The 21,917-nt window shown below is 39.1% G+C and overlaps 1 protein-coding gene across 3 annotated transcripts in view; it reads right to left on the bottom strand.

Moving 5' to 3' along the window:
* The window catches only part of SORCS3 (sortilin related VPS10 domain containing receptor 3), a 631,492-nt gene that overhangs the window by 32,303 nt on the left and 577,272 nt on the right, over window positions 1-21,917 (bottom strand). For all 3 annotated transcript variants that reach the window (XM_054522833.2, XM_054522832.2, XM_024253734.3), the window contains 3 exons: window positions 19,434-19,605; window positions 16,934-17,120; window positions 8,939-9,072 (listed from right to left, as the gene is read on the bottom strand). In XM_054522833.2, the coding sequence (XP_054378808.1) occupies window positions 8,939-9,072; window positions 16,934-17,120; window positions 19,434-19,605 (493 nt within the window). The remainder of the gene's footprint in view (window positions 1-8,938; window positions 9,073-16,933; window positions 17,121-19,433; window positions 19,606-21,917) is intronic.

Here is a 21,917-nt window from a genome sequence, read left to right as displayed (position 1 = left end):
GATGGTTTTACTGGCGAATTCTACTAAACATTTAAGGGAGAAATTATGCCAATTTTCCACATCATTTTTCAGAAAATAGAAGAGGATAAAATATTTTCTAACTCATTTAATCAACCAAATACCAAAATCAACCATCAACCAAATACCAAATACCAAATATAACCAAATATCAAAATCAGGTAAATATATTACAAGAAAGGAAAACTAAAGATCAATAATTCTCAGGAACAAAGATGCAAAAATCCTCAATAAAACATTAGCAAATTGAATCCAATCGTATAAAAAATTATACTACATGACCACTATCAGAATTTATCCCAAGGCTGGTTCAACATTTAAAAATTAATTAATGTAATCCATCTCATCAGCAGACTAAAGAAAAAAGAACATGATCATATTAACCTATGCAGAAAAAGCATTTAACACAATCCAACACCCATTTATAACAACTCTCAGTAAACATAGAATAGAGGGGAACTTCCCCGAGATGATAGAGTATCTACAAAAAACCTATAACAAACATCATAATTAATGGTGTGTAATTAGAAGCTTTCCCACTAAGATCAGAAACAAAGCAACGACGTTCCCTCTCACCACTTCTTTTCAACATTGTACTGGAAGTCCTGGCTAACGCAATAAGACAAGAAAATAAACAAAACTTATCTTGGGAAAGAAGAAAACTATTTGTTCATAGATGATATGATTGCTTATGTAGGCATCTAAGAGAATCAATAACAACAAGCAAAAATATCCTGGGACTAATACATAATTATAGCAAGGTTACAGGATACAAGGTTCATATATAAAAGTTGATCACTTTCCTATATACCAGCAATGAACAAGTGTGATTTGAATTAAACACACGATACCAAGGAGTTTCAAGATGGCTGACCAAAGGCAGCTCATACTGATCTTCTCCACAAAGAAGAACCCAAAATAGTGACTAGACAATCACACTTTGAATAGGTCATCTAAGAAAGAATCCTGGAGTTCAACAGAGAAGTAACAGGAAGCACATAAAGCAGTGAAGGACATGGAAGCAAGGCAGCCTGCTTGGCCAGGATCAGCTGGGAGTTTGGAGAGATTCCCCAATGTGGAAAGGGACTCCCCAATATGAGAAAAGGGTAAGTGAGAGACCTCCAGAAGTGCACATCCTCACCATGGACTCCTACAACCCTAGCCACTGGAGAGCCCCTTGACCACTGTGGGCCCTGAAACTGACATAAACAGCTCCCTGGAGACTGCAATATCAGTGCTCCAGAGAGGGAGCTGACACTGGGTTCCATATATCCCAAGTCCAAAGCAGCTGCAGCAAGGTGCCATTTTGAGAACCCAACTCCCAACAGACTTCACCTTGCTCTGAGGCCCAACAGTAACTACATCTCCTTATTCCTGGAGCCCTATTGACATCCCCCACAGGCAGTCACCACTGCACCTAGCTGCTGCTATGTGGACTAAGGCACAGGCCACTGGCAATGATCACACTTGCCACCAGCAGCAGAGCCACTGTGCATTTATTGCACCTAGACAGAACCCCTCTCCCCACCCATAGCTGCCATTACTGTAGGCTGCTGCCATGGGCTGGGAGGTGAGTGAAGTGTGGGCTGCTACAGTCAAGGCTAAGATATGAGTGAAGAACCAGTTGCCAATGAGGTGGCTGAAGTGCAAGCGAAATACAAGCTTCTGCCACCTAGGCTAAGATACAAGCAAGATATGTATTTCCCACCCACCTGACTATGGCTGCCACTAAAAGCAACCCTGCCCACCACTAAAAGCAACCCTGCCCTCCCCAGTAGCAGGGCTGCAGCATAACCACTCCTACTCTCCAACCTAAGCATCCCACCTGGGGTTTGGAGATCACTCTACCACTGTCTACCACAGCCAGTACCTGCACACAACACCAGGGGGCCTGAGGATAGGACTTCTTAGCCTGGCTCTGCCTCCCCTGAAGCCAGAAGACTCAATCTGAGAGTCCGAGGGTCTCGGGATCACACTGCCTAGTCTACCACAACCAGTACCTCAGCACTCCTCCCAAACACCTGAGGTTGGGCCTGCCACCCTGCCACTACCACCAGGTTGGGTCCACCATCCTGCCACTACCACCAGAGCTGGCACCCATCTGTATTCACTAATTGTAGATATGAAGACTAAACCACTAAGCCCATTGCAGCCACCACTAACATCAGTGGGAACTGCTCAAGACGCAGAGGGTTATCCTGCCACTGCTACTACTATCACCTACACCACACCTCCTGCCCAAGGGGCACAGAACCCACTTGCCCACCTGGTGCACCACTATGACTACCAGCAAGACACTTGAAGGCCCAGGAATCAGTGCAGTTGGGCCTTCTAACACCAACGCCAACATACACCACCCTGAGGCCCCTAAATAGGCATAATCAGCCCACTGCTGCTACCCTAGGACCCCAAACCCTGGCCCACCTGGCATCCCAGTCCCCAGCAAAAAATTTCCACAGCCTCCACTAATAACTGCCCCCAATCCAGCAAGGGAATCACAGCTGCCACTGATTCTATTTAAGGCGAAATAAATCATACAGACATTATACTAATGCATGCACCCAGAATCAAAGCCAAAGTGCCCTACTCAACCAACACCATAAAAACATCTTCAGGAAAAAGTTCCTCCCTACAAAAGCAAATTCAAAAAATTGGAAGAAGTCACCATTACACCAGCTGCACAGATATCAATGTAAGGACAAAGAAAACATTTTAAAAAGCAAGAAAAAGTGACAACTCTGAAGGAACACAATAATTCTCCAGTAACAGATCCCAATCAAACAAAACAATTATAAAATCCAAGAAAAGGAATTCAAAATACTGATTTGAAAGAAGCTCTGTGAGATAAAAAGGGATTCAAAAATGCAAGGAAAAGAAATCAGAAAAACAATTCAGGATATGAATGAGAAATTTACCAAAGAGACACTATTAAAAAAAATTCAGACAAATTCTGAACAGAAGAACCCACCAAATGAATGACAAAATACATTTGAAAGCTTTAATAGACTAAATCAAGCAGAAGAAAGAACCTCAGATCCCGAAAACAGGTTTTTTGAAATAACCCACTCAGACAAAAATTTTAAGGAAATAATTTTTAAAAATGAGCAAAGCTTATGTGCTATATGGAATATGATAAAATGAGCAAATAATCAAATTGCCGGTATGCCAGAAGATAAAAAGAAAATGAAATAATTACAAAATCTATTTAACAAAATAATGGCTGAAACTTTTCCCAAGTCTAGCAAGAGATTTAGATATCCAGATTCAGAAGTCTCTGATAGATCCAAAAAGATGCAAAGTAAAAAAGATCTTCTTTATGCCACATTATAGTCAAACTCTTAAAAGTCAAAGACAAATACAGAATTCAAAAAACAGGCAAAGGAAAATGTCTAGTGACTTATAAATGAACGCCCATTCAACCAAGAGTGGATGTACCATCAGAAATCTTACAAACCAGGAGAGAATAGGATGACATATTCAAACAGCTGAAAGGAAAATACTGTCAACCAAGAATATTATACCTAGCAAAGATATTCTTCATAAATGAAGAAGAAATGAAATATTTCCCAGACAAGCAAAGCTGAGGGAATTCATCACCACTAGATTTGCCATATTAGAAATTCTTAAGAAAATCCTGTGAAAGAGAAATAAGGAAATAAATCAAGAAAGCAAGAGGGAAAGAGAGAAACAGCAAGAGAGAAAGAGAGAAAGAAAGAAGAAAAAGAAGGAAAGAGAGAAAGAGAAAGAAAGAAAAGAGAAAAGAAGAAAAGAGAGAGAAAGAAAGAAAGGAAGGAAGGAAGGAAGAAAGAAAGGAAGGAAGGAAGAAAGAAAGAAGGAAAGAAAGAAAGAAAGAAGGGATGGAGGGAATGATGGAGGGCAGGGCAGGCAGGCAGGCAGACACATGAAAATATAAAAACCACTTGTAGAACAAACAAACAAAAAAGGAAGATATAAGATTCAAATGTTATCACTACAAAAAACAAAACAAAACCACTATGATAAACAATCCGAGAGAAAGAAAAGGGACAAAGGTATAAAAAAAAACAGAAATTAATTAATGAAATGGCAGAAATAGGCCCTCACATGTCAATAACTTTGAATGTAAACAAATTAATTTTCCTCAGTAAAGGTAAAGCTAATGAAATGGATTCAAAACACACACACACACACACACACACAAAATGACCACAATATGCTACCTACAAGGAACTCATCCCACCTGTCATGACATATATAGACTGAAAGTAAAAGGATGGGAAAATATATCCCATGCAAATGAAAACTGAAAGTTAGCAGGAGTAGCTATATTTATATCAAAGAAACAAACTTTAAGTAAAAAACAATAAAAAACAAAAAAATACAAAGAAGATCATTATATAATGATAAAGGGATCAATTCAGCAAGAAGATATCATAATTCTAAACATATATGCACCCAATACCCCAGCACCCAGATATACAAAGCAAATATTAGTAGATCTAAAGGGAGAGATAGAATCCAACACAATAATAGTTGGGAACTTCAACACTCCACTCTCAGGATTAGACAGACCATCTAGACAGAAAACAAAGAAACATTTCACTTAAACTGCACATTAGACCAAATGGACCTAACAGATATTTACAGAACATTTTATCCAAGAGCTAGAGAATATACATTCTTCTCATCGGCACCTGGAACATTCTCCAAGATCGACCACATGTTGGCACACAAAACAAGTCTAAACAAATTTTGTAAAGTTGAAATCATATCAAGTATCTTCTCAGACCACAATGGAATAAATCTAGAAATCAATAACAAGAGGAACTTTAGAAACTGTACAAATACATAGAAATTAAATGATATGCTTCTGAATGTTGGGTCAAGAAAGAAATTACACAGTAAATTTAAAAAATTTTGAAACAAAAAAACCCAGAAACACAACATACCACAACCTATGAGATATAGCAAAAGCAGGGCTGAGAGGTAAGCTTATAGCAATAATTACCTACATCAGAAAAGCAGAAGGATTTCAAATAATACAACCTGCAACTCAAGGAACTAGAAAAGCAAGAACAAATAAAACCCAAAATTAGTAGAAGATGAGAAATAATAAAGATCAGAGGAGAACTAAACAAAATAGAGACTAAAAAAAAATACAAAAGATCAATAAACCAAAAAGTTGGTTTTTTTGAAAAGATAAACAGAATCAATAAACCACTTGCTGAACTAACCAAGAAAGAGTAAAGACTCAAATAAACAAAATCAGAAATGGAAAAGGAGGCATTGCAACTGATACCACAGAAACATAAAAGATCATTAGAGACAATTATGAACAACTATATACACTAACAAACTGAAAAACCTAGAGAGAATGGATAAATTCCTAGACACATACAACCTACCAAGATTGAATCAGGAAGAAATAGAAAGCCTGATTACAGGCCAATAACCAATAATGAGATTTAATAGTAATAAAAAGTCTCCCAAAAAAGAAAAGTCTACGATCAGATGGCTTCACTGCTGAATTCTATCAAACTTTCAAAGATGAACTAATGTCAACTCTTCACAAACTATTCCAAAAAATTTAAGAGGAGGGAATGCTCCCTAACTCATTCTACAAGACCAGCATTACCCTGATACTCAAACCAGGCAAGAACTCAACAAAAAAAGAAAACTATGGGCCAATAGGCTCGATGAATATAGGATTGAAAATTCTCAATGAAATACTAACAACTGAATCCAACAGCAAGTCAGAAAAAAAATATACCTCAAGATCAAGTTGAATTTATCCCAGGGATGCAAGTATAATTTAACATACACAAACCGATAAATGTGATACATTGCATCAATAGAGTGAATGACAAAAAACATACAATCATGTTAACAGATTCAGAAAAAGCATTTGATGAAATTTAACATTGCTAATGATAAAAAGTCTCAACAAACCAGCATAGAAGGAATGTACCTTAATGTAGTAAAGGCTATATGACAAATCCATAGTTAATATCATACTGGATCAGGAAAAGTTGAAAGCCTTTCCTTTAAAGCCTAGAACAAGAAGATAAGGATGCCCAGTTTCACCACTCCTATTCAGTATAGGACCGGAAGTCCTAACCAGAGTAATCAGGCAAGAGAAAAAAAAATAAAAGGCAATCTAAATTTAAAAAGAAAGAGTCAAATTTTCCCTCTTTGCTGATGTATATTTAGAAAAACCTAGAGGCTCCATGAAAAACTCTTAAATCTGATCAACAAATTCAGTAAAGTTGCAGAATACAAAATCAATATATAAAAAACAGTAGTGTTACATATCAATTAAAACAAAAACATAAAATACCCAATACCATATACTTTAGCACCATCAAAAATGAAATACTTCTGTATAAATTTAACAAAATGTGTATGAGATCCATGTAGGAAAAACTACAAAACACTGTTGAAAGAAATCAAATAATAACTAAATAAATAGATATGCCATGTTCATGGATAGGAACACTTAATATTGTGAAGATGTTAGGTCTTACCAATTTGATCTATAGATGCAATCCAATGCCAGTCAAAATCCTAGCAAGTTAGTTTGTAGATACTGACAAAGTGATTTGAAGGTATGTATGGCAAGGCAAATGACTCAAAATAGTCAACATAAAATTGAAGGATAACAAAGTTGAAGAACTGACTCTACTCAACTTCAAGATGTATTATAAATCTACAGTAATCAAAACACGTTGTATTGGTAAAAAACAAAAAAACAAAAAAACAAAAAACAAAAACAGGAAAACAGACCAGTGAAACCAAATAAATAGCCCAGAAATAGACCCACATAAGTGTAATCAACTGATTTTTGGCAAAGGAGCAAAGTTAATACAATGGAGCAAAAATGGTATCTTCAACAAATTGTGCTTGAACAACTGGACATCCACATGCAAAAAAAAATGGATCTAGGTAATAAACCTTATGCCTTTAAAAAATGATCTCAAAATGGATCATAGATCTAAATGTAAAACTCAAAACTATAAAACTCCTAGAAGATAACATAGGAGAAAACGTTGATGATGTTGGGTATGGTGAAGTCATTTGAGATACAACACCAAAAGCGTGATTCATGAAAAAAAGAACTGATAAACTGGACTTCCTTAAAATTCAAAACTTTTGTCTACAAAAGAAACTATCAAGAAGTTGAAAAGATAAGCCACAGAGTGGAAGAAAATATTTGCAGAAGACATATCTGATAAAAGATTATCCAATAATATACAAAGAATTATTAAAACTCAATAAGTAATGGAACAATCTGATTTAAAAATAGGCCACAGACCTTAATAGACAACTCACCAAAGATGTTATATAGTTGGCAAAAAAGCATATGAAACATTTCTCTAAATAATATGTCATCTGGGAAATCCAAATTTAAACAAAAATGTGATACCATTACATGGATATTAGAATGACCAAAATCCAGGACATGACACCACCAAATGCTAGTGAGGATGTGGAGCAACAAGAACTCTCATTCATTGCTGGTGGACATCCAAAATGGTCCAACCAGTTAGGAAGACAGCTTGGTGGTTTATTTCAAAACCAAACATATTGCTACCATAAGATCCAGAAATCATGCTCTTAGTGTTTATCCAAAGTAGCTGAAAACTTATGTCCATACAAAACTTGCCCATGAATGTTTATAGCAGCTTTATTCATTATTGCCAAAACTTAGAAGCAACCAATATGCTCTTCAATGAGTGAATGGATAAATAAACTGTGATACATTCAGACAATGGGATATTATTCAGCACTGAAAAGAAATGAGCTATCAAGACATGAAAAGACATGGAGAAACTTAAATGCATATTACTTAGTGAAGGAAGCCAATATGAAAACAGTACATACTATATGATTCCAACTATATGACATTCTGGAAAAGGCAAAACTACAGAGACAGTAAAAATATCAGTGGCTGCTAAGGATTAAGGAGGAGACAGGTATGAATAGGTGGAGCACAGAGCATTTTTACGGTAGTGAAACACTTCTTTTTGATACTATAATGGTAGATTCATGTCATTATACATTTATCCAAACCTATGGAATGTACAAAACCAGAAATGAATCCTAAAGTAAACTATGGACTCTGAGTGATAATGATGTATTAATGTAAGTTCATCTATTACAACAAATTTAACACTCTGGTGGAGGATGTTGATAATGGAGGAGGCTATACATGTGTAGAAGAAGGGGATATATGGAAAATCTCTGTACCACGTGTTGATTTTGCTGTGAACTTACAACTCCTCAAAAATGAAGTGTTCTTTATAAAACAGGAATAGAGAAGAACATTATCTCTGAGGAATTCTCAGCCAAATTGCTCCCAGCTTCTATCATACAATTGTGGTCATGCTTGACACAGGTGTTGCCATCACCATGGCCGGAAGTAGGGAGTATATGGCAAGTCCAGAGTTTGGCCTCTTTTGTTCCATTCTTTGAGATGTGGCAACCTCAGTACCTTGCCTAAAAAGAATGCTAGCACATCTAGAACAGCTAGTAAGTATTGATAAGGATTCTTTACCTGTGTTATCTTGTTTAATTTTGACAACCCTACATTTAGATATCTAGACAGATAGGGCTACTTAATCTCAGAGATGCTAAGTAACTTCTTTGACATTATATAACCAGGCCAAGGCCAAGATTAAAGCAAAACAGAACAAATGAAATTTTAGAAATATTGATTAGAGAAGCAAGAACATGCAGGTTTGCAGAGTTTCTCAAAGTACTTTCTTCCTTAGGATTATCTGAACTTTCCCTAATAAAGTAATGAACTTGGTGTAAAGAGGTATGTTTTATTCAATTTTGTGGGCTCATAGGTTTATTAAGTACCTCTTATTGCCTGCATTCTCGGTGCCCCCTAATAGACACATAAAAGCTGGAACATAGGAGCATTCAGAAAGGGCCAAACCTTTGTGCTATTGCCGAACCACCAGAAATAGGTAAGGGTCCCCAGTTGACTGGGCCACACAACTGCACTGATGTTGACCTCCTTATTTCTTATGGCAACAAATGGAACTCGGAGATGAACATGCTCCACAGGACCTAAGGAAACATAAAAACAAATGCCAGTGTTTATATTCTGGATGTGGTCAAACTGTATCATACCCCTAGATTCTTAATCTTAATTTCTATTAGCATCCCCTGTAATAAAGGAAGGGTCACAAAACTATACACATTGGGAGGTGTGTATACGCACTTGAAATGAAGCACTGGATATAATAAGGAACTCAGATCAAGTTTCAGATTTTTTGAGTAGCATCTGAACTAAATTTACATCTGATAAGTCTAACCACAGATGCTTATGAACCTCTAATACAAGGACAAAGCTGATTTACTAGACACTTAGCCAATAAATGGGAAGATAAACAGCAGTCTATTTTGTTATTAATGATTAGCCTGTATTGTGATTTGGGGTTAGTGTATTGTGTGGAGGGCTCTTCCATTATTCTTGATTGTTAATGGGTTTCCATCTCCTTCAACAATTGGCCATTGTGCCTCATCATCTGCAGTACACAGTGGGTGTCATTCAGAAACTGGCAAGGCTGTTTTCCAAACAAGGAAAAGTATATCTCCCTAAATCAAAGTAGAAACAAATGCCAGGTTCCCAAATAATAAGAAATCTGCTTGCAGAAAGGTAACCAAGCTTCTCATTTTTTCCCTTAGAAAACTGATATAAGCAGCATGATATTCTAAACCAGCAAGTAGAAGAATATACATGAACACACCCTAGGCAATAAGTGAGGATTTTAGTTTCCAAACTAAAATGAGAAGAGGACAAAGCTGATGAAAAAGTGTTAATGTGGCTGGGCGCTGTGGCTCACACCTGTAATCCCAGCACTTTGGGAGGCTGAGGTGGGTGGATCACCTGAGGTAGGAGTTCAAGACCAGCCCGGCCAACATGGTGAAACCCTGTCTTTACTAAAAATACAAAAATTAGCTGTGCATGGTGGCAGGTGCTTGTAATCCCAGCTATTCGGGAGGCTGAGGCAGGAGAATCACTTGAACCTAGGAGGCGGAGGATGCAGTGAGCCGAAATCGCACCATTGCACTCCAGCCTGGGGGACAAGAGCAAAACTTTATGTTAATTAAAAAAAAAATGGTGTTAAGGTATCAGTGTTGCATCTGAGACGTAAATAGTTTTTTAACACTGCAAGATTTTTTCTTCCTTTTTCTCTCCTTTCCTAACTCCTCCCCTTACTTTCCTTTCTATCTTTCTGTCTTCCTCCCTCCTTCTTTCTCTTCTTTAATCCTTCCTACATAACCAAATCCAACTAAAATATGTAAATCTCTTCCTATTATGTCAGAGCACATTTTCTTGGTTTCCACCATCATCAATTTGATGAGAACAAGTAATTGAAGAGATTTCTATATGAAGTTCTTAAGCCACAACTGTAGCAAAGACATCTCTTCAGCCTAGGGGCCTTGAATTCTTTTTTTTTCTTTTTTATTATTATACTTTAAGTTTTAGGGTACATGTGCACAATGTGCAGGTTAGTTACATATGTATACATGTGCCATGCTGGTGTGCTGCACCCATTAACTCGTCATTTAGCATTAGGTATATCTCCTAATGCTATCCCTCCCCCCTCCCCCTACCCCACAACAGTCCCCAGAGTGTGATGTTCCCCTTCCTGTGTCCATGTGTTCTCATTGTTCAATTCCCATCTAGGAGTGAGAACATGCAGTGTTTGGTTTTTTGTCCTTGTGATAGTTTACTGAGAATGATGATTTCCAATTTCATCCATGTCCCTACAAAGGACATGAACTCATCATTTTTTATGGCTGCATAGTATTCCATGGTGTATATATGCCACATTTTCTTAATCCAGTCTATCATCGTTGGACATTTGGGTTGATTCCAAGTCTTTGCTATTGTGAATAGTGCCACAATAAACATACATGTGCATGTGTCTTTATAGCAGCATGATTTATAGTCCTTTGGGTATATACCCAGTAATGGGATGGCTAGGTCAAATGGAATTTCTAGTTCTAGATCCCTGAGGAATCACCACACTGACTTCCACAATGGTTGAACTAGTTTACAGTCCCGCCAACAGTGTAAAAGTGTTCCTATTTCTCCACATCCTCTCCAGCACCTGTTGTTTCCTGACTTTTTAATGATTGCCATTCTAACTGGTGTGAGATGGTATCTCATTGTGGTTTTGATTTGCATTTCTCTGATGGCCAGTGATGATGAGCATGTTTTCATGTGTCTTTTGGCTGCATAAATGTCTTCTTTTGAGAAGTGTCTGTTCATATCCTTCGCCCACTTGTTGATGGGGTTGTTTGTTTTTTTCTTGTAAATTTGTTTGAGTTCATTGTAGATTCTGGATATTAGCCCTTTGTCAGATGAGCAGGTTGCGAAAATTTTCTCCCATTTTGTAGGTTGCCTGTTCACTCTGATGGTAGTTTCTTTTGCTGTGCAGAAGCTCTTTAGTTTAATGAGATCCCATTTGTCAATTTTGGCTTTTGTTGCCATTGCTTTTGGTGTTTTACACATGAAGTCCTTGCCCATGCCTATGTCCTGAATGGTAATGCCTAGGTTTTATTATAGGGTTTTGATGGTTTTAGGTCTAACATTTAAGTCTTTAATCCATCTTGAATTAATTTTCATATAAGGTGTAAGGAAGGGATCCAGTTTCAACTTTCTATATATTGCTAGCCAGTTTTCCCAGCACCATTTATTAAATAGGGAATCCTTTCCCCATTGCTTATTTAAACCAAATCCAGCAGCACATCAAAAAGCTTATCCACCATGATCAAGTGGGCTTCATCCCTGGGATGCAAGGCTGGTTCAATATATGCAAATCAATAAATGTAATCCAGCATATAAACAGAAACAAAGACAAAAACCACATGATTATCTCAATAGATGCAGAAAAGGCCTTTGACAAAATTCAACAACCCTTCACACTAAAAACTCTCAAGAAATTAGGTACTGATGGGACATATCTCAAAATAATAAGAGCTATCTATGACAAACCCACAGCCAATATCATACTGAATGGGCAAAAACTGGAAGCATTCCCTTTGAAAACGGGCACAAGACAGGGATGCCCTCTCTCACCACTCCTATTCAACATAGTGTTGGAAGTTCTGGCCAGGGCAATTAGGCAGGAGAAGGAAATAAAGGGTATCCAGTTAGGAAAAGAGGAAGTCAAATTGTCCCTGTTTGCAGATGACATGATTGTATATCTAGAAAACCCCATTGTCTCAGCCCAAAATCTCCTTAAGCTGATAAGCAACTTTAGCAAAGTCTCAGGGGCCTTGAATTCTTATTGGTGGAGCATTTTTCAGGCCATCTAGCCATCCTTATTTGCTTCCCTGGTAATTCAGGAGACAAGTCAGTTCAAAGGGAAGAAAACATGAATGTTTCTCATTTCAACTCTGGCATAAATGTATCCATATGATTTTTTCCTTTATCTTACGAGTCTTAATCCTACACAGACTATTACCTTGTTCTAAAAATAAGGGACAACATTTGCTCTGCCTTCCTTATATTAATAAGAACATATGAAAGTGTTATGTGGTTGTTTAAAGTACCATACAATTAATGAAAGAATGTCATGATTTCTACCACTACTGCCCACCACCACCACTGCCATCACTGTTTCTATCTGTCATTGGGTAGTAGTCCCTCTAAGGACTTCAGTGAGCATTCTCCTGAGTCTAACTGGACATATTCTGTGTCATAGGTAATTTTATATTGAAGGGGAAAGTGTTTGGACAGTGACTGCTATTTGGGTGTGGAGACAAGCCAGGCCAGTGTATGTGCAAAGGATAAATGCTTGAGGGGGATGGATGCCCTAGTTTCTATGATGTACTTATTTCACATTGCACACCTGTATCAAAACATCTCATGTACCCCATAAATATATATACCGACTATGTACTCACAAAAATTAAACATAAAATAAAACTGAATACTTAAAAGGAAGAGTATCTACAGTCTGAGAATGCTTTCTGCCTAAAGCTCTCTGCCTTGACCCCAAACATATGGCATCTCAAGATTTCTCTTAGCAAACACTTTCAACTTTGTCAATTCAGACACACGTCTGGTTGAAGGTTGACTTATTTTAAATAAGGAATTTTTTGTTATTATTTTTGTATGATTTGTTTGTTCATGAGAGTAAAAAGGCACAAGATGTGGGAAAATAATGGATACTTTGATTGCTTTATTTACTCATTTTTAGGAGTTTACCTAACCTATGTCCCTTTATAGTTTGTGTTTTATTGATAAATGGGGAAGAGAAAGAGGCTGTGGGGAGGGGCTCCTGGCTAGTCCACATCCAAGGGGGGAGATGAAAAACTTCTTTCTCCACATCCAAGGGGGGAGATGAAAAACTTCTAAAGGGGCTCCATAGGAAAGGGACCCCTTTAGGGGACCCTTTTACCTTCAAAGTCACTGCTTCTGTTCTCACTGCTATCCTCCAGAAAGCATGAAGCCCATTCCCCAACACACCTCATGGGAACCCTGGGATCTTCCACAGTTAAGCAGTGATGCAGCTATGGTTCATGGCCTTGAGTTTCTTCTTGGCTTTCTGTCACTTGAGGGCCTTGGCTCAGTGAGAGCTGACAGTGTCAGGTCCTCTGATACCCAAGAAGATAAAAGGAGACCCCCTTCTCCATAAACTCACACCAAACACAAAAAGGATGTGGCGTTCACAACTTGAAAGACCATCACTCATGGTTGCATTTATTCAGCTTCAGGACAAGCATGTTTGGTTAAAAATAATCCTAAAGAACACTACCATATAGCAGGTTTTTTTAGGGCAAAGATTCTGAGCCAGGACCCCTGGGCTTTGATGTGGAGACAAACCAAGGATCAATGAGAAGAGATGAGAGCTGAGCAGATTCAGGAAGGAACAGAGAAAACTCCTAAATTCCTCACTGTCAAATAGGGCCCCTTTTGATAAAAATCTAATAATCTGTGCGAGATTGGTTATTATGGGCCGCTAACAACTACTTTTGTTAGCTAATGGCCCAAGGTAAGGCCAAGAGCAGTCTCCACAATAAAAACTGTCTGGAAAATGCAGCCATGATTGATTTGGAGGGAATTATGAGCATGATAAAAGTTTCAAGGAACATTTCCTCCCTCATGCACATAAGCCACAGTGTAAACCTGTTCCTTGCTGTTGTGTTTTTTGCCAGTAAGATACATTGGTTGTCACACCCTGAAGGCAAGGCCCACTCTTGGCAGAATCAGAAATGTGGGTGGGGCAAGTCCTTGGAATAGAGGAATGTGAAGTTCATTTTCCTTCTTTGTCTTCATTTTTAAATGCAGCAAAAATGTCGGGTACAAAGTTAATAGGAAGTACTTAGTAAATACTCTGATTTATCATGCACCAAGCTGGGTGATAGGCAGCATTCCGCACACTGTGCCAAAAAATAACATGGACCTGAAATTGCTGTCCTTAGGAAGGTCTACATGTAAGTTGGCCCCAGGCTGGTATCTGGTAACATGGCTCTGGGAGTGTTTCCAGTCAACGGTTAACTGATAAGAGTGGTTCACTCTGCCTAAACTGTTCTTGCAAACAGTATGGTTTATTCCCAATGCTTTCCATTGGGAATCTGGAGTTTTGGTATATGCCAGGCAGAGGGTACCTACATGACTGGCCCCCATTAAAAACTATGGGCACTGAGTCTCTAAAGGGTTTCTGTTTTAGGCAGCCTTTTTATACATGTTACAACTCATTGCTGGATAAAGGAGTGTCCTGTGTGACTTTGTAGGGAGAAAACTCATGGAAGCTTCTGCCTCGTTTCCTCTAGACTTCGCCCCCTAAGCCTTTTCCCTTTGCTGATTTTGTTTTGTACCCTTTCGCTGTAATGAATCATAGTCATGAGTGAAACTTTAGCTGAGCCCTGTGGGTCTGCCTAGTGAATCACCAAACCTGGTGATGGTCTTGGGGATATCCAACACATGCACACCAGTTTGATTCTCACAGCCTCCCTTTTAGCTAAGCATTGAAGATAAGAGAGATAGATATATATATATATATTTTTTTTTTTTTTTGAGACAGAGTCTCGCTCTGTCTCCCAGGCTGGAGTGCAGTGGCATGATTTTGGCTCACTGCAACCTCCGCCTCCCAGGTTCAAGCGATTCTCCTGCCTCAGCCTCCCTAGTAGCTGGGACTACAGGCTTGTGCCAAAACGCCCAGCTAATTTTGTGTATTTTTAGTAGAGATGGGTTTCACCATGTTAGCCAGGATGGTCTCGATCTCCTGAGCCCGTGATCTGCCTGCCTTGGCCTCCCAAAGTGCTGGGATTACAGGCGTGAGCCACCGCGCCTGGCCAGCATTGAAGATAAGAAATTGGAGGTTTATAAAGGCTAAGAACATTGACCAATAGTAGACATTTAACAAAGGAATGTGATCAGAATTCAAGCACAGATCTCCCTTGTTCTAAAGCCTGGGCTCATGAACACCGTGCACATCACCCACCTGGGTTTCTGACCTGGTGCTTCTGACACAGAATGGTTGTAGTTGATGTGGTGTGGTTCTCACCACTTTGCCTATTTATGGCTCATTTGTAGCAGCACCCCACTTCCCCACCAGAATGGAAACTCTGTAAGAGGAGGGCCATATCCGCATTGTTACCTCCTAGTGCCTAGCAGAGTGCCTTGCATATTTTAAGACTTCAACAAATTTTTGTTAAATTAATTAGTGAATGATTGGGTGTTTTGTGTGTGTTTACTATTACAAAAGCCCCACGAGGCAAGGTAGCAGTCAGAATTAAGCCATTTTAAAATTGGAGTTCAGGAGATCCAGAGATGAAATCATTTATCTCATGGCCATGTAGCCTGGCATTTTTAGGGACATGATTGAGCTACATAATCCAGGTCTCCTCTCACACACATCCCTTATCACTTTTGGTCCCTTTACTGGCATTGTGACTGGAGAGCCAGGAGACTAGCTAGCTTACTGTTTGCCAGGGACCTCTTAGGTGTAGGTTGTTTATACGATAGAGTTGATGCCATCACTGAGTTGTTAATAGGAGGGTGCTCCTTGTTTTCACTTAGACTCTTTCAGAACTTATGATTTTCACCATATGTAGCATATTACCTGGAAACTATTGTGGGGTATGTAAGTAAGAACCATGGAAGTCCTTAGACCCACGAATATCACTGATACACATGTGGGAAACCAATCCCAGCCCCATGACAACATTTCCTCGACCCGACATCCTAAAATCACAATATTAAAGTTTCAGTTTACATGCATCAAATTCTAGAATAGAAAATACATAAAATGCATCCAGCGCAAATGAAATATTTTGGAACACCAACTGTTCTTTTGGTTTGTGCCAAGCAACAGCCAATAGCAATGAAATAGATTCAAGCACAACAAAATATTTTTGGAGAGTTCTTAGAATTGTCAAAACAGAATGAACTTGCAGTAACCTTGTATGTAAAAATTAATTTTGTGTGTGTGTTTAGTTCTACATTAAAAATATCTAAACGTGTTTCTTTAATCCTTCTCTGGCTCTTACAACACAAATAACAGTTGACTTTGATTTGTGCAGTCTTCATTCATAATAGATTGAGAATGAGCCTAAGACTATCAACCAGATGGCTTGTTTCTATCTTTTTCATTTTGAGGATTCTCCAAAAGGAAGAGAGGAGATTTTACCTGAATGTGTGTGCACGCACACATTTATATCAGAGCAGAGTGGTGCTGAAAAGGAGGGCCCAGTTGGTAATATGTTATCCTAACTTCAAAATAATCAATCTATTTCAGTACCATAAAACTCAGAAACACAGATGAGTACATATCTCCACCATTTGGTTTGGGTAATTGTAGTAGTCACACTGAACCTGGTCTCAGCTCTGAATTTTAGGAAGTCTGAACAGAGCAAGTTGCCAACTGGGAAGAAAGGGAAAACGGGGCTGGTGCCTCCTACTTACAAACCACATGCAGGAAGAGGACAGCTGTGTCTGAGCCAAGGTTGTTCTCTGCATAGGCTGTCACCTGGAAGATCCCCGCACTCTTATACACGTGCTTGATGCCATCCTCGATGGGGCTGAAGTTTGCGTAGGACACAGCAATCCCATCCCCAAAGTCGAGCTGGATGTTTGTCCTTTGGAGATCACCCTGCAAGATGGCATAGCAGACAGGTCAATTTATTTGGTCCAGCCAGACTCCTATCTGATGCTTCCTGCTGTTGCTTCAGCATCAACCTCTGATGACCCATAGTCTTTCCCAAAGGGCTGAAACACCTGCAACACAATGATCACACTCCTATCTGATCCACAGGGTACTATGGGCAGGCACTATGGACCTATTGTCCTCATCGCCCAAGCTCGGGGCAACCTGAGTTGGTATGACACTGGCAATAGTGGGCAAGCTAGACCCTCTGTAAAGTTCTGAAGGGAAGCCAAGGGTTTCACTGACTCCCTCACATACATAGTTTAATTCTCCTTTTGTGTCATAATAATAATTGCAATCATAGTAGCAGCTAATAGTTACTGAGGTTTTTTTATTAGTGCCAAGCAAGTAGTCTCCTCATAATTCCATATTATAGAAAGTATTTTTGTCCCCATTTGTCTGGGGACAAAAATAAGTAGTTAGACCAAAGTTTCATAGTGAGTACAGGAAGACCAGGTTCCAGACCCAGTCTGGTTTCAATAATAATGCTCTCAGTTGCCATGCTATAGTTGTAATTGCTCCTATTTTGAGTATTTGCTACGTTACCAGAATTATGCTACGCATTTAATACATATTATAGAATGCCATCTGCAAAATAACAGCAGGGATAGGATGGCGATTCCCATTCTACAGATGAGTACTGTATACCACCCAAAATTATACCCTTGTTCTCTTATCCTTGGACTTCCCTAAATCTACTTAAGCCTCCTCTTCCCTGAAGCCTTTTCTGATTGTCCCAAGCTCACAGATATCTCTGTCTCTTGGAAAGAGCTCTCTGTGTACTACCTGGTAACATGATGCCAATGATTCAGGTGAATGCATCTCACCACCCCAAGCCAACATTTAGCTTCTTAAGGGCCTATGCTGAACCTCATTCTTCTTGGTCCCCACCCCCCTGCCACCCCACCATTATATTGGGCCAACACTTTGGATCAACACAATGCACTTGACCACAAAACAAAGATCCTATATGAAGAATAGCATTGCTCTGTTCATATATGAAGATGAGTGATAAAGAGAGAAATACATCATTTTGGAATTATGAGCCAATTCTCTGCCCAGTGAATGTGCACTGATCACAGTTTCACTTTCCATCTCTTCCCCCATGGCAGCCCAGATGTGAATGAAATATTGATAGGTGCTCTCTTGCCCCCCACACAATGTCAACTATCCTTGAGTTTGTGAATATAAAGTGGAAATGAACTGGAGGCAATTCAAATGGATAAGATCGTGGCTCTTCACACCCATTCAAGAGAAGGTTTTTATAGCTGTGGTCCTGGAAACTCCCTAGTGGAAATGTGATAATGACCTCCTCTGAATCTTAAAGTCCTTTAATTCAAGCACCTGCTGTGAGTGAAGGCTGAGAAATCTGTCAACCTAGGATAAGGAACCTTCACCACTCTGTCCAGTGTGCTCCTGACTTTAAAGATTTCTGAAGTGCTCGTACTTGTGAAAAAAAAGACTCCTGGCCTGTTTTGCCTTCTTTCCAAGATCTCAAGAGCACAGAGCAATCTGCATATAAATTTAGAGGGCTGTGTCAATCAAGCAAGCCTTCCTGCTCTACCACTCAGCAAAGAATGCCTAAAATGCCCTAGTATCGGAAGCAATTCAACAGCTTATAAAAGAATCAGACAACAGAGATATTCCCATACTGGAATCAATGTATGTAGTCTGATTTTACTGCCCAGATTTCAGAAGACACTAAAAAAGTGAAAGAATACAGCATCTAGCTGATAGAAAAGCAACTAATACAACATTCTTTATAAAGATAACTTTAAAGGATTTCAATAATCTTCCCCATCTTCATGCTCATACTTTCAAGACCTTGTGAAAGCTTTGTGGGCTTTTCTAATCAGTGGGATTAAGGGTCAGAATAAAGCAAAAGAGGCTCCTAAAAGCAACAGATAAAATTCAAATTTCCTTCCTCTGGCCAAGTTTACAGTTTATGGTCTTATGGTAATAAATATTCTCTCAGCAAAGCAGACTTTAATGGAGACCCTGAAGAATATATCCAGATCTGCATGCTCCAGAGGCAAGTGGCCTCCCACTGCAGACTGGGTCTTTATTGTGGGATAAAGGGAGGAGGGTCAGTAAATACCCTAAGCCCTCTTTCACCCTTGTCTGTCTTCTTTCCAGAAATTTCAGCTTCTCACCATTGACTTCGGTGCAGGGGTCTGTGGGAATGTAAGATCTTCTTTTTCCCTTCTGGGAATGGTCTGGTTGGGAGTTCTGACCTCAGAGACCCAGTTGAGCACCTACCTCCTCCATGAGGATGATGAAAGTTGCATTGTGCCCCTGCTCTGCCACCAGCCGCCCATCGGTCGTCACCACATGGAGGCCCCGAGGGGCTTTTCCAGGGCACATCTGGGCCTTGGCAGTGTACTTCTCCCTTAGCCCATCTGTGCAGTTGTTGGACACAATCCGCCGATACCTAAGTAGAATTGACAATTGATAGTGGTTTGTGTCGACTGTGTTGTTGTTGCTGGTGTGTGTGTGTGTGTGTGTGTGTGTGTGTTATAAAGGGAATGTAAGAGAGCAAGAGCAAAACAGGTGCTTCACACAGCGGCCCCTAGAAATCAAATCTCAAAAAGACAGACAGTCATTTACAAAGCTGAACAAATGCTGAGGACCTGCTATCCCTCCATCTTGGGAAGAGTAACTCCTTAAACATTATTATTGATCCTACCTGGTGAGCCACAGATTGTATCAGTGTCTAAACCAGACAAGAAAAATCAATGTCTGACTCACAGAACAAAAGAGGAGGCAGACTCACTGGACTAGGGAAATGGGAAAAGCAGGTGCTTCTACTTGTGAGGGACAGACCTGTTTCTATCTCCCAGAGGCCATCTCCAGCTTTCTCTGTACCAGAAAGCAGGTAGAACATCAGACTTTTTCTAACTCTGATTAATCAGGAGGCTGCTTCCTATCTTCCCTATTCCTCCAGGGCATCATTCCTTCCCCTAATGCCTAATAGCCCTTTCTGTGGAGCCACTGGGCTATTTCAGAGCACATTTTTTTCCTCCTTGCTAATATTTCATTTCCCACTCAGCATAAATGCCAGATTAGAAGCACAAAATTGAAACTCCTATTCAATCTCACTATCCCACTATGTAAAATTATTTTATGGAGGAGGTTGGCATGGGAAAATCACCTGACAAAGCACTGTGACCTTCTATGACAAGGACATCATTATGTACAATGACACCATGTCATCTTCCTTGCCCACCAACCCCAGCATATGAAGTCAAGCCAAGAGCTTTCCTACAACCCTGATCTGCATGATGGGCATATTTCCAGGCACATGACCATCTATAAGGCTTCACTGAAAAAACAAATGTTCTGGTAAAAAAAACCATATGAAAGAAACACACCACCACTATGACCATCACCACCATCATCACCAGCAGCATTATTATCACCATCATCATCACCATTACATGCCCATTACATTTTGTCTTCTTTCACTCACTATATCAAGAATAATTAACAAATGCATCTATGTTGCCTTCCTATGGTGGTTTCAAAAACAGAGAAATTTATAACTCTTTTTGAATGATATTAGTCTTCTATCATACCTGACATTTTCCCTGGGTCCCCCCTGCCACCCCACTGCTGAACTATACCTCCATTCAGAGATCCCAGGGGATATTAAGCTAATGTTGTATGTCATTACTGTCTCAGATCAAAGTATGATATATTTTCTTGCATATATACATCTTTTTTGTCAACTGAGCTTATAATGGGTCTAAAGTTATTCTGGTTAACATAGCACCACTTGTCCATATGGTAGCCAATATGGTAGCTCACCTTGTGGCTACTGAGCACTTGAAATATCATTAGTGTGCCAGTAAAAAATGATAATATTTTGGAAATTTTGGGTTAAAGAAAACATTATTAAAATTAATGTCATCTTATTTTTTACATTTTTAATGTGGCTACTAGAAAATCTGAAATTACATATATGCCTCATATTATAGTTAATTTGGTCATCACTGGTCTAGACAGTCAAGATTTGTAATCAATTTATACTTTCTCAGGATGTATAGTTACAAGACACTCAGTTTTTACTGATGATAGGTATTTCAGTGGGTACCATGTCCTAACTCAAACTTGATATCATCTACCCTTCTTTTTCGACCTCAATTGGCCATTAACTCAAGCTGGTTGATGATTTGTAAACATAAGCCAACATTTACACAATCTGGAGGTATTGGTAGACATCTGTAGCATATTTGTTTTCTTTTTTTTAATTGCCATTCCCTTTCATTCTCCTGAATTATTTTGTTAGCTATTTGGGATTTTGGCATACCTAAGTTGCTTAAAGTGTGGTCTACCTACACATGTCACATGATCCTATGAAATGCTTTAATTCAATTCTTTTATAATTCTGTTTTAACCTGCAATCACATTCAGCTTAGGCCCTGGCTGGGAATTTGGTGGCCCAGGTAATAACTTGTGTACATAATACTCCCTTTCCTCAAACTTCCTGGCACTTTGTTCTCTGACACCACAATCTCTTTAAGTTCATGCTGTTGGATCTGCAACTTGAATGCCTTAAGTCCCTAAACTAGACTCCTATAATTAAATAACAGCAAAGATCCTTGAGCCTTAGCTCAGGCTCCAGGAATAGCCCTCCCAGAACTAAATAGTTGGCATGCATTTCAGAGTATCTCAGACCAGTCAGCACTTCTTTTTCATCATATTTTTTCCTTTGTTGACATCAGTTAGATAGATAGTACTCAA

The sequence above is a fragment of the Pongo abelii genome, chromosome 8, assembly GCF_028885655.2.
Source record: "Pongo abelii isolate AG06213 chromosome 8, NHGRI_mPonAbe1-v2.0_pri, whole genome shotgun sequence".
Lineage (NCBI taxonomy): Eukaryota > Metazoa > Chordata > Mammalia > Primates > Hominidae > Pongo > Pongo abelii.
The sequence above is the reverse complement of the archived record's forward strand: the minus strand, read 5'-3'. Positions and strand labels throughout refer to the sequence as shown.